This window comes from Egretta garzetta, unplaced genomic scaffold (assembly GCF_000687185.1).
Source record: "Egretta garzetta isolate BGI_Z169 unplaced genomic scaffold, ASM68718v1 scaffold312, whole genome shotgun sequence".
Lineage (NCBI taxonomy): Eukaryota > Metazoa > Chordata > Aves > Pelecaniformes > Ardeidae > Egretta > Egretta garzetta.
Window position 1 is genome coordinate 262,695 of NW_009258791.1, and position 14,271 is coordinate 276,965.

Consider the following 14,271-nt stretch of genomic DNA (forward strand, 5'->3'; position numbering starts at 1 on the left):
TTCCTCAATCCTGAGATAGTAACATGTTACATAGTTAACCAGTTACCCAATATCCTGCAAGTATTTGTTGTCTTTTGATATACACACACGTCATCCTGAATATGAAATAAACCTCAGCATCTTTTTTTCCAAACTCTTGCTCCCCAGCTCATTTAAAAGGATTGTGCAGATTAACAAACATTCCTTCCACCACAGGGTATAAACACAGCAATCATATTACACTGTCTACTCAGATGCATGCCTAATTATAGCAGTGCCTGTTACCATCATGATAGTTAAGAATCTGTCAGAGTTTCTACTATATGCTCCTATTTTTAGGGTGTCTATAATCAACCATGAATACACACTAAAGCCTGAACATGGCACGCAAGGCTTGAGTTCCAGAGTAAGTTTTATTATTTAATTTTTGCTCTTCTAACTCCTGCCATCACAATAAGCTGTAAGACAGATTTAAAATGCCTGTTTGTCCGTGAACTGTTCCAAGTATTATTTTATTCATGTATGCATTTATACTGCATGACTAGAGTATGTCATCCTGATAGATAATATGGTTTTGTGAGCAGTGCTTAGGACCTTTGGAAAGTCAGGTCTCATAAATGCTTCTCATGCAAATTACCCTAAAAAATTGAGCCATAGACAAATCTTCTAGAAACACAGCAAAACTTTATCTTAACCTTGGATTTTGGGGCTCAGTCTCACACTGGCCAATGGCACTTGGGAATTGGCATTTAAAAACTGCTCTGTGCACTGTTGTAGAATAATTTCCCTGTAAATCTGTTATCCCCTATAGCTAGAAACCAACAAGCACTGACATACAGGATTCAATATCCAGCCCAAAGTTGAGTTTAGCAATTAAGACAATGACTAGCATGATTGTGGATGTCAAATACTAGTTTGAACCTACCAAGCTGATGCTTTGTGACAATGTGTCAATAACCTTTTCTGTTACAAAGTTTTAATTCATGCTCATTTGTTCTTCACTGCTCAACATCTTCTAGTCAATCCCATGATACTTCTTTGGCTTCTTCCATATGCCTTTTTGTTCTCCCTGATACTACATTACTTGCACTTTATTTCAGATGACATTTTTGTTGATGGTTATTTTGTAAAGAATAAAAATCACATGAGATTAGAGAAGAAGTGCCCTTCTCTCTCCTCCCTTTTTTTGGTCTCTTTCTCACCATTTTCCAGTGGACAAGAACATGTATCAAGTGGAACACCAAAAATTACTAATATGCATTTACAAAGCTAAATATTTAAGAGGAAGATAGCATGGAAACAAACCAAAAATGCTTATTTTGCCCAACCAACTTTCTGATGGCTCTACTAAACTGTTTTTCTCCCTTTTCAATACTAATAAATCACAACTTTAAGTGTAAACACAACTGTAAGACCATAAATGAGCTTTAAACAAGCAACAAGTCTGTTTCTTATACCAACCAACTGCACAGAACTAATTAACTAACTTGACCAAAGATATTTAGAATGCTTAAGTTGCATAGTGAAAAGACAAACAGACAGTTTGATTGCTTATTGAAATCGGGCCTTACAGAAAAATAAGATCATAAAATGCATCTTTTTCCCACCTCCCTTTGGTGGTACAAAGGAAAGCAGTCAGTCTTCTGGTTTGAAAGGACCAAAAAGCAACAAATTATTTGGAACAATGTGATTTGGGGGTTTTGGCAAATTGCAAAAGGAAAAAAAATAGTAAATTGCTATAATTATTAGAGACACATTAAGAAAGAATTAGCATGCTCTCCTCACCTATAGCCTCTGAAACTATGCTGTCTTTGTGCACATCAAGTGGAACAAGCTGTGGTACTTGGAAAAAAAAGCAGAAGACAGGGACAAGTTTGATCTTATCAGATTACAGGCTAATGAAATCACTACTGTGCAAAGCCTTAAAAGAACATCACAAAGCAGAAGAGTCAAGGGCAATATCAAATGAAAAAATCCTCATTCATCCCTTATCAAGGGATTAATACTCAAGCCTTGATAATATGCTTTTCATCTGTAACTTAGCAATGAAATTTTCCTTACTAAATAAAAATGTAACCATAGCAAAGCCTGTCAGCAAAGTCAACTTTTTTTATCAGTCGCTGATTTAACATTAGACATGCCTTTGATTGGCTTCATTAAAAAGCCTTTAAGCTTTTTACATGCAACAAACCGCCCTACATAAAAACGTATGGAGCTTTCTCACTTACGCAAGTGTTTCAACTAATGCCTCTTACAGTGGAAAAACAGGGAATATTTAGACAACACATCTTTGCTGTTTTGTAACTCAGTTCTCTCAGGGAAGTCAGGTCCCTCTCTCAGTGCATTCACTCTTTTTGACCTTGTATGACTTCTGAAATTTTTCAGTATGTATTCAGCATTAAACGGAAGATGTATTCCCTTTCTGTATGTTGCAGCCACTATAGCACCCAGCACCCACCACGGAAAAGTTTCTGTGTACCATACAAATAATAAAATGTGGATTACTTGAAATTAGAGTTCCACAGTTACTAGCTACGAATTAATGATTCAACCTAGGAATCAATCAATCTAAAAGGTCCTAATAAAATTTAAATGAAACCAAGACTTTAATAGAAGACTGAGAAGTCTGCAACACACTCTGTTTTTTTTCCTTTAGGCTCATGAGAAGTATGCACTAGAGTATGTACAAGCTCTCTTTATTCCTCACAGGGGCCCCAGCTCTGAAGCACTTCAAAGGCCAGGAAGCTCAGGAGGGAATACTTTCAGGGTGTGCCACAGCAATGATCTACTTGTTTTGCTAGCTGCCCACACCGATTCACTCTAGATTTTGCTCCCCTTTGTACCTTTCCTTTGAGGTATGCATCTGTTACAAACTGAAGTAGTGAAACTTAATGAAAGTCAAGGATGAGATAGCATAGGACTGAGCATCAATTCCCTCTAATAAACAGAGAAGGCTATATAGCAATAACAGCAAATAAAAAGCATTTTCAATGCTATTCTCTGTTTCTTGCTTCCTGAATGACCTTAGTGAAGTTGCTTCATCCATTGCATTCATCCACCCCGACATCTGCTGGAAAACCAACATGGCAGGATGTAGGCAATCCAGCAGGTTTCTCGAATGCATTGAGGACAACTTCTTAAGCCAGGTAATAGACACCCCTACCCGAGGGGATGCGATACTGGACCTGGTGGTCACCAATGCAAGCGAACTCGTCGGTGATGTCCAGATCGGAGGCAGCCTGGGCTGCAGTGACCACGCGCTGGTGGAGCTCACGCTCCTAAGGGAAATGACAAGAACAAAGAGTATAGTCAGGACCCTAAATTTTAGAAAAGCAAACTTCCAGCTCCTCAAGGAGATAGTCAGAAGAACTCCCTGGGAAACGGTCCTCAGAGACAGGGGAGCAGAACAGAGCTGGCGGATCTTTAAGGATGTGATCCACAGAGCGCAAGAGCTCTCGATCCCTAGCTGTAAGAAATCAGGAAAAGAAGGGAAGAGACCGGCGTGGCTGAGACAAGAGATGCTGGTCGAACTAAGGAAGAAGAGGGAACTGCACAGGCAGTGGAAGCAGGGACAGGTATCCTGGGAAGAATATAGGGAAGCGGTCAGGTTGTGTAGGAATGGGGTCAGGAAGGCCAAGGCGCAGCTGGAACTGAACTTGGCTAGGGATGCGAAGAATAATAAGAAGGGTTTCTACAGGTATATCAGCCGGAAAAGGATGGTTAAAGAAAGTGTACCCCCACTGATGAGCAAGACTGGCAGGCTGGTAACAGCAGATGAGGAGAAGGCTGAGGTACTCAACGACTTTTTTGCCTCAGTCTTCACTGGCAACCTCTCTCCTCACCCCCCCCAAGTCGATGGATGGCATGAGGGGGACCGGGAGGGCAAAACCCCTCCTGCTGTAGGAGAAGACCAGGTTCGTGACCACCTGAGGAACCTGAATAAAAGCAACAAATTATTTGGAACAATGTGATTTGGGGGTTTTGGCAAATTGCAAAAGGAAAAAAAATAGTAAATTGCTATAATTATTAGAGACACATTAAGAAAGAATTAGCATGCTCTCCTCACCTATAGCCTCTGAAACTATGCTGTCTTTGTGCACATCAAGTGGAACAAGCTGTGGTACTTGGAAAAAAAAGCAGAAGACAGGGACAAGTTTGATCTTATCAGATTACAGGCTAATGAAATCACTACTGTGCAAAGCCTTAAAAGAACATCACAAAGCAGAAGAGTCAAGGGCAATATCAAATGAAAAAATCCTCATTCATCCCTTATCAAGGGATTAATACTCAAGCCTTGATAATATGCTTTTCATCTGTAACTTAGCAATGAAATTTTCCTTACTAAATAAAAATGTAACCATAGCAAAGCCTGTCAGCAAAGTCAACTTTTTTTATCAGTCGCTGATTTAACATTAGACATGCCTTTGATTGGCTTCATTAAAAAGCCTTTAAGCTTTTTACATGCAACAAACCGCCCTACATAAAAACGTATGGAGCTTTCTCACTTACGCAAGTGTTTCAACTAATGCCTCTTACAGTGGAAAAACAGGGAATATTTAGACAACACATCTTTGCTGTTTTGTAACTCAGTTCTCTCAGGGAAGTCAGGTCCCTCTCTCAGTGCATTCACTCTTTTTGACCTTGTATGACTTCTGAAATTTTTCAGTATGTATTCAGCATTAAACGGAAGATGTATTCCCTTTCTGTATGTTGCAGCCACTATAGCACCCAGCACCCACCACGGAAAAGTTTCTGTGTACCATACAAATAATAAAATGTGGATTACTTGAAATTAGAGTTCCACAGTTACTAGCTACGAATTAATGATTCAACCTAGGAATCAATCAATCTAAAAGGTCCTAATAAAATTTAAATGAAACCAAGACTTTAATAGAAGACTGAGAAGTCTGCAACACACTCTGTTTTTTTTCCTTTAGGCTCATGAGAAGTATGCACTAGAGTATGTACAAGCTCTCTTTATTCCTCACAGGGGCCCCAGCTCTGAAGCACTTCAAAGGCCAGGAAGCTCAGGAGGGAATACTTTCAGGGTGTGCCACAGCAATGATCTACTTGTTTTGCTAGCTGCCCACACCGATTCACTCTAGATTTTGCTCCCCTTTGTACCTTTCCTTTGAGGTATGCATCTGTTACAAACTGAAGTAGTGAAACTTAATGAAAGTCAAGGATGAGATAGCATAGGACTGAGCATCAATTCCCTCTAATAAACAGAGAAGGCTATATAGCAATAACAGCAAATAAAAAGCATTTTCAATGCTATTCTCTGTTTCTTGCTTCCTGAATGACCTTAGTGAAGTTGCTTCATCCATTGTCTCTGATTCTCTTACTGACTTGTAAAGTGCTGTGATATACTACTGTTAACATATTACTACTACTAAAAGGCATAATTATTGTCCTTTTGCCTCATCTCTACAAAGTTACTTGCTGCAGAATACAACAGCAATATTGTATTTGAGCATGCTCCAAGTACGATTAATTTCTGGGTATTTACAGTCTGTAGAGTGTTTCAGTGTAATTAATTCAAAGAATAAATAAGTATGTACATAATGATCTGGGCTCTAGAAAAATTACATACATTTTCCCTCCATGCAACTGAGGAAAAAGTACCAGCCATAAAGCTTTAGATAACATAGGCTCAGCCTCCATCAAACACCCTTTGCCCTACCCTGCAACTCAGGAGAGACCGCAGTGACTATTTCAAGAAGGACCTCCATCTATGAAATATTCTCCTTGTTATATCCCAGATCTTGTACAGGACATCCCTCAGCAGAACAGGGTTCTCTAGGTTTCCTGTTAACCTAAAAAAAGCGCCAGAATTCTGCATAAAGCATCAACACGTCTAGCTACACCGTATACTGATCACAGAACTGCTTACCACATGGCTGAGGTTTTGCTATCATTTCTTTGACCCTTTTTGCAGGTGGTTGAGACTCCAATTGCTATACAATTATAGTGCTAAAGGTCTTGAGTAGTTTTTACCTTTCCTTTAAGCTCAGGAGATTTTGGCAGAGAGTGGAGATTTTTTAAATACAGTCTGTCTGCTAGTATTTTTAGTCATGATGAAGGTGCTAAGGATGACTGTGTGGTATTGAAAAACAAATCTGCTACAATTACCAGTTTCAGCTGTACTGGAGACAATAGCACAACGGTGGTGATAATTTCAAAGCAAAACACTAAATGAAGACACTGGTAAACGAAATTGCATTGTAGGCTGTGGCTCAGTGTGTCAGAAGAGAGAGGCCAGGCTTTGCACATTGCCCAGGCAGCAGCGCTTCTCCCCTGAGAACGGCCCAGGCCACCGGCAGCAGGGAAGGGAAAAGCCTTTAAATGGGTCTGAATATGAAAAGAGACCTCGTCACCTGGCAAGCAGCTGAATTACTGAAATGTTGCTGGAACATATACAGCTTGGAACTAACTGCAGAACACTCAAGTATCAATTTTAACTCGTACTGCAAAATTGTTTTTTCTCTCAGATAGAATTCTAGGATGAGAAAAACCTAAATAATCACTTCAAAACAATAGCCAAACTCTCTTACTGAGTCTACTAAATGCTTATGGGTTTAATTTTACACCACACACACTGTAATGACATATGCCATTTACATAACTCCTTCTACCAGAACATTTTGAATTACTTGTGTGCTTCAGAGATCAGGCTGAGACAGTATCTCTGAACTTGGTGTTTAGGTATTTGTATTTCAACTTTATTTCATAAATGTATGCAGTGACGCAAACAGCTTTAAGCCTATTCAATAAACAGAATACACTGAAAAGCAGATGCAGTTTTAATTTACCTATTATTAATTTAAAATCTATTCCCGTAATATAGAGACATCTACTGAGCTATCTGGTTTTAATACCACAGTAGATTCATCTTCCTGGTCCAGACACACCTGGTCCATAAAGCCTTCTCCCAGATAAAAAAGAGGTGGGGAGGAAGGAGAGTGGCAGAGGAAATAGGTCCTTTCAGCTGATGAAGAAATCCCTACATTGTAGAAATTCACACAGTCATCTGAATTCAACAGAATGCTAAACATGCAGAACCTAAATCCCAGGGCGGGTCAGGGAGTGAGCATGTGCACATACACACACACCTATGAAATAAATCTTTCCTAAAGCTAAAAAATTATCAGTGTTACAATAAAAACAGCTACCATTTTCAAATAAAGTAGATTATCCTTTCTACTGAATACTTCTTGGAATTCCCACTGAAAGAAAAAAAATGACATGTATTGATACATCTTTTCAGTTCTCCATTGTATCAGATAGACCTTTGGGAAAAGAGGAGGTAAAAGACACCTGTTTTGTCTGTGAAGTTCCTTTCTCTAGATTACTGTTACAACTGCACCTTCCAGTAAAATCACGCTCAGGTAAAGCTGCTCCTCACCACAAAGCTTCTGGAAATAATCTCAGTGCCATGCAAACACCAATCCAAAAAACCAACATCTCACTGTTACCGTTTTCTAGTAAGTGCGGAAATTGTCCAGAATTACAAGTACCATTCCTAATTTTAATTGGTTTTAAGCACACTTCTGTAAGAAAAAAATGGTTCAGAAGAACAAAGCTTTGAGGAAAGCAACAAACACATCATTCTTCATGGAAAGGACTAGGTGACCAGGAGAACCTGTTATTTCAAACTTCTAATAAGTACACATTCCAGCCACCTCTCTAATTCAGTCAAATTACAACTGATTAGGAGTGAAAGAATACACCAGAAAAATATAGCAGAATAGAAACAATTTATTCACCTATTACAGCAAACACAATGGCATTTTAATACCAGATTGCTAAATTAGAGAGAATCAGATAATTCTGAAGTTGCAGTGACACGTGCCAACACACAGCATGATGGATAAAACTAAATGCCTACACTGGGAAACTGCAAATGAGCCAGCATGGGCTATCAAGGCTGACATGAAGCGGACATTTAGTGCAGCCCAGGGCTGTAGTGTAGGTGGGACCCTGAGCAGCTGTCACCACTATCTGCCTGTGAACTCCCACTGCATATTATCGCCCTCCTCAGCTCTCCAAAGTCCTCTGTATACTTTGTGTAGCCGAGAACTACAAAGACTTTGGCTCCTCAGGCCTGGAAGTCAGCCATCCCTGCTGTAGCCCCTAGGCCTGCTCTTTTCCAAGCTTTCCTCTCCCCTCCATGTATACCTTAACACATCCTCAGTCCCCAGCAAAGTGGCTTGTGTCTCCTAAAACATGCCCTGCAAGTTCTGGAGCACACCATACCTCCTTCTGATTGCATGCCTTTAGTGCATAAGAGGCCACTAGGTACTGATGTGATTAGGGTAGTACAGTTAAATATAAAGCATAGACTAATGTGCTCCAGCATTAAATGTATAAAAGCAGATAGTATGTAGTTTTAATTGCAAAAAGCTCTAAATTAAATACAAGATCCACCTCATTCTGGACTTGCTAAACAGGAATTTAGTTTTAGCCCTTTTTAATGTATTCAACAGCATGCAAGGAGTTGCTTTAATCTTGGATCAAACGATATTAACACCCACGAAGAGAAGCATTTTCTAGCAGCCCTTGCCAAGTCTTCTAGGACAGCCTCCCAGAATATACTCTGATAGTAACATTTGTAGTTATGCTTGCCAGTGGCTCCAGTGACAGCTCCATGTCTGCACGAGAACTGGAGAGCCAAATCAACAGATGCTGAGAAATCCTGTACTCCTGTTGGCACCAGAGTCTATGTACCCAAAGTAGCTGATGGTGTGACGAAGGGAATACAGTGAGAGTCAGAGCAGCGGAGGAAAGTTAAAAGTGCTTAAATCCTCACCGAGTAGTTCCAGTGTGGATGATGCAGCAAAGGATAAAAACGTTGTATGCCTTTCAAATCAAATTTAAACAACACTTCTCGTTTAGCATGGATCAAAGACAAGCATTAATTTGCTACTCTGATTTTCAAGAAAATACTACCCTTTAGCTTAAAAGTTTAAATTGCTTTTGAGACAGCTAAAAGCAGAACATGGCAGTGATTTCACACCCTCAGAGGAAACTTTTTCTTCTCCCAAAAGGTGTTCTCCCACATACAACTTTTGCAAAAGCTAGAGTATTTGATAGATGCAATGGAGACATCAGCCAATTCAGTAGCACTCAACCTTCTTGAGCCTGTATCTACACCAGCACATGAAGTCAGCCTGGGAAATAGGCATTTGAACAGGTCACATAACTCTAATTTACTGGGGAAAGCTGATGTTTGTATAAGGCTTTCAGATAAACTAATGGCTGTTTACACAACACTTTCATATCAATTACATGGCATAATGTTTCATATTTGAAGTAAGTAAAAATGGATCATTAATTTTCAGGTGGGATAAAAAAAAACCCCAAAACCAAACCCAACCTTTATTTTCAACCACTGAGTCCCTTCAAAAAAGAAAAAAAAAAAGGGAAAAAAAAAACCCATCATACAAATATAAATTCCCCTGATAGGGTTTTTTGTGGATCTTCTCTTTGGAAATCTCTGTATTTTCAGGTATCTGGTCTCAGGGAGCTCTGGCTGGCAGTTATCTTTCAAAAGCCAGGGAATTTTATCAGAGTAACAAATATTTTGTTAAAGGACATAAGATTTTACATAAATTCACAGGAAGGGATTTTTGTTTTGGAAAAGGGAGAAAGGAATTTGCACGAAAAACATCTGAAGTTTTATTTGGTCATCTGAAGCAAATCCCACAGTTATAACAACACAGAAGTTTATTTGGAACTGATACTGGCACAGGTGCATACATACATACAAAGTCCATTCTTTTCTAAGAGGATCCCACAAAATTCAATTGCAATAGCTAGAAGCAAAACTGGGCCAGCTACTAATGCAGGTTGCCCAAACAAACAAACAGTATCAATTCTGCCATGGAAAAAGTACAACTGTTTTGGGAAACATCTAAAAGGAGCAAGCTCCTGGTATGTTAAAAGAAACAATAACAAAACAAAAGCTCAAATCCCAAAGGGATTATTAAATCATCTGAGTGATCTTCCACATAAAACCCCAGTAATCCCTGCTGTTAGGCTTGAAGAATTAACCTTTACACTCAGCTTTCCTCTACCTAGAAGATTTCATGACTCTGCTTAACCTCATTTGATGGGTTAGTTTTGTATCTTTAATACTGCTAAAATAGGTGAGAAGTGAACATATGGTTCCACTTACCTTTCCATAGCAGTCAAGTAAAAGAAAGAAAGTTATTTTTAGTCTGGATCATTTCACCAATATGACTTACAATGCAACCTTACAAACACTTGCACACATCTAACTAAAAGGGATAAAGGACATGAAAACAAACAACCTGTGGCAGGACCTTAACATCCACTTCACTTGAAGAAAGTGGTATACCAGAATACATTCACAGAATATCAACATTTTTATGGCCCAAATCTTTTCCAATCTGTTAAGAGTGGCAGGGCGACAGAAATGCAAGTAGCTATTACTTCAGTAGCTATGCTCTGTTGTTACCATACCCAAAAACGTAACATTCAAACCAATTTTGAATTCTTCTAAGAGCAAGTCTCCAAGTCTCATAAATTCCTAGTGCATCCTCACATATTCTAAGATTTTAAATTGTAAGAGCATTATCTCTTTGCCTCCCAGCAGTATACCATGTTTCAGAAGAGGACTTACTTGGAATGACAGGAAAAGAAGAATGTGTATTGTGATGAAACCAAGGCAGGTGTTTGCCCTGCCACTGGAAAGGTTCAATTAAATTATTCCTGTACCTCTCCCTTCCTCAGTGAGGGAAGAATAATTAATTAAAATTCACAAGACAAATAATCACAGCTCAATAAAGCTGACATGCAAGCTGTCTGTCACATTTATATTTTTTGCAGTTAGGTGCAGTGAAAAGTTACATAAAAAGTCACATTTTGCTAAAATCCATTGATGTTCTCACAGCCGCAGAGAATAAGTAGTAGGGGCACCATGTCATACATCTGTTTTAGTTAATAAGAACAAGGCTTCTACATGACACAAGACGAGTCACTAAGTCACTAGCAACTGTAACAGTACCCTATCGCTGCCTCCCAGACATTCCCCTGACTGTCTTCATGCGCCTTTGAAAAGGCAAATTCTTCCATCCTGCTGTGGAACAGAAGAAAGGATGTGCCCAGTGAACAGACCTTGAGGATGCCGAGACAGGATTTGGCAAAGAACTGGCCCCTTCCAAGTCACAGGGCTTTGGTTATACGGGAGCCTGCTGAAGGAGAGAGATGCCATGATCTTTTTTTTATTTACATGTGTGAAGAAAACAAAGAACCAGACTCACTTGCAGTGCTGAAACTCAGAAGTAACTCTTCTGAAGGCAGCAGAATGGCAGCTGGATTAAAATGGCTCTTACCGTGTCTTCTGCTCTCCTCACATGGTAGCTCTCAGCTAACACATCACTCAAGTATCTTGTTACAAAAAGGCCAGAGGAACCTTTTGCAGCATTTTTAAAAATACTCATTGAGCAGCAAAATACTAATCCTTATCAGAAAATCCAACTTGCTAAATGCAGTGAAACAGATGTGCTGATCGGTAACAAAGAGAAGCCTGTAAGCTCAGTGTTTTTTCTAATCATCTTTTTCCAGCTAGATAGGGAAATCTGATCACCTAGCACTGGACCTCTCTATATAGAGTCCATGATGTGACAGGTATGTTTTATTCATTTGTACTCCTAGAATGGAGATCCATGGAATTAAATATCTGGGAAAAGGTAAAACTTCGATGTTACTAGTGAATGTGTGATGTAAAAAACTTAATAGGATGATCAATTTGGGAAAGACAGAGCTACAGTAGAAAATTGCCCAATAGAAGATATCCAGACAGCTCTGAAACTCTCCTTGTAACCAGACAAATAGGTAAGGCACACCAGATGCTGACACAAGTGAAAGAAAACAGAAAAGAAAGAAAACGGTTCCTGAGGGCTGCAAAGAGCTGTAAGCCACTGAGTTACATTTGTAACATACAAAATGGGTAAAATCTAGAAAGAGAATTAAGGAACATATACATATAAGTGGGATATATGAGGAGAGTTCTGCTATAAATTACAGTCATGCCTCAAACACCTCCTGGAATTCTTTGCAGGAATCAGCAGAGCCACAGGCAAAAGAAGACGGGTTGATACCATCTGATTTCCAAAAGGCAATAATGAATAGTGTCCCTCACCAAGACTACTGAAGAAATTCAGGGGACATCCTCACATACTGAGCAGTCATTGATGGGAGGAATCCACGTCTAAGAGAATCCCAGAGGGGCCTGTGCAAAGGCTTGTAACATTTACTGTTACAGGATCACAAACATTACATTAATAGGAAAGGGGGTTAAAAAATGAGCTAAAAAACATTCCTGATTATTCATAATTGAGGAACTAGCAGATTAAATTCACAGTGGATGGGCAGAATTACGCACAAGGGAAAAAAAAACCAAAAAAAACCCACAGAAAAACACATCTCTCCCAGGACTGTGAAACACAAAAACCACAAGCTTTGGCTAATCACTCTTCCTTCCCTTCTCCTAAATGTAAATAAAGCCTGTTCTTGAAAGACTGAATTGATCAAAATATTTTCAATTGCACCTTGGCTTAATTCATGAAAGATCTTGGGTTTTAAGGGTTGAATTTATGCTTTGGAAATCTGCAGCCACTGTATGGAACAAAACAGAAAGTAAGAGAAATCCTGTTTTCATTTGCAAAAGGCTGTTTCTATGGGTCTGTGTAAAGCGCAGCCTGGACTGCTCTAAAATATTAGATGTAGCTGTGCCATTTCAAACATTGTTTTGCTGAAGGAAGGAAGTATAAAGTATATAGGTTTCAGGAAGGAAAAATGAGAATATATTAGTACTGGCAAATTTACTGTTGTGAATGTTGCACTTTGGTTGAACAATGTATTTGAGAGGCTTCTGAGAAAAAAAGAAGTGTTTTAAGCTTTAACGCCTCTGAAAAGGAATTTTTCATTTTCTCTTTTTCCCCAGGGAATTTGGCATCTCGTAACCTAATTTTTTATAAATAGTACTCATATACTTAAGCAAAGCATTTACATATATCACAACATGAAAACAAAACACAGGGGTTTTAAGCAAGTGCAAAGAGCTGTGCAATCTTTGAATAAAAACTGTCCTTCGACTTCGTGTAATTAGTTGTTTGCTTTCATTTGATTTTCTTCACATACTATTCTTCTCAAAGTTTTCCGAGGCCTATCCTCAACTAAGTGCAATGACTAGGGCATCGTGCAAGCCACCGTATCATGCCTTGCTGTGCCTGTCATTCGCTGGCAATCCTGAAGAGGGTACAGCTGCACAACGCACTGCTACTTCTCTCCTGAAACACCATACTTCAGGGACACCTTCAGCTTTGAAACCAGAAGATGGATTACTCTATCTTTCTCCATTCCCTATAAACTATTAAAAGTTTAGGGCAGGAAAAGAGGACGCAAGGCTCTGAATCTCACCTCCTTAGTCTTCCAAAGAAGTTACGTAAATACATCTCTCTGCAATTCACCACTATGTTAACAACCTACAGATAAAATAACTTAATTACAGTTTCAGTCAGGTCAATATCTATCAAGGATTTTATAATTGCACTACACACAGAAATTTCACAGGAAAACACATAAGCGTGATCCCTAAATGAAAGATGTTATGCCACTAATAAACCAGAGCAGCACTCATGATGTGAGCCACTCCCACTAACCAGACCTACATTTCAAGCAAATGCAGCCTAAATTACCAGCACACACATGTAGGAATGAGCATCACTAGTGAAGGTTAACAGGAAAAGAAAACACACTCAGCTGAAACCGTATTTTCAAATACAGAATATTAGACGGTATATTTGTAGGGCATCTATTATAATCAAAGGAACAAACCCTCTCAAGTTAACATACATGATTTGGAAAGAGATAAAAGTATTTCTTAGCTGTGTCTTTAACAAACAGCATACTAAATTACCTGAATTCATTTTTATGCATTTCAGCTATTTTCTTCTCAAGCTTTTGTGACTGCTTGGGAAAAATCTTAAAGTCGCTGATGTAATTCTCTGGGTGTTCGTCGGGATCATAATCACCAAGTTCAGCTAAACAGATCCAAAATACAAAGCAAAATAGAAAAATTCAATTAAAACATTAGTTAATAAGGAAAAAAGTCAGTAAATACAGTGTAATTCAAGACGCTTCCATGATCAGTAAGAATACAGCATCTCTCGAGAAATGCTACTTTGAAGAATTGATAGTTAACTAAAACAACAAGATCCCTGCAACTGCCACTTCAATCAATGACTTCCAAGTGAAGTTCATGGT

General features: G+C 39.0%; 1 protein-coding gene across 1 annotated transcript in view; it reads right to left on the reverse strand.

Moving 5' to 3' along the window:
- Positions 1 to 14,271, reverse strand: part of FRMD3 (FERM domain containing 3) — a 60,816-nt gene that overhangs the window by 29,046 nt on the left and 17,499 nt on the right. The window contains exon 5 of the mRNA XM_009649579.2: positions 13,925 to 14,048. Coding sequence (XP_009647874.2) covers positions 13,925 to 14,048 — 124 coding nt within the window. The remainder of the gene's footprint in view (positions 1 to 13,924; positions 14,049 to 14,271) is intronic.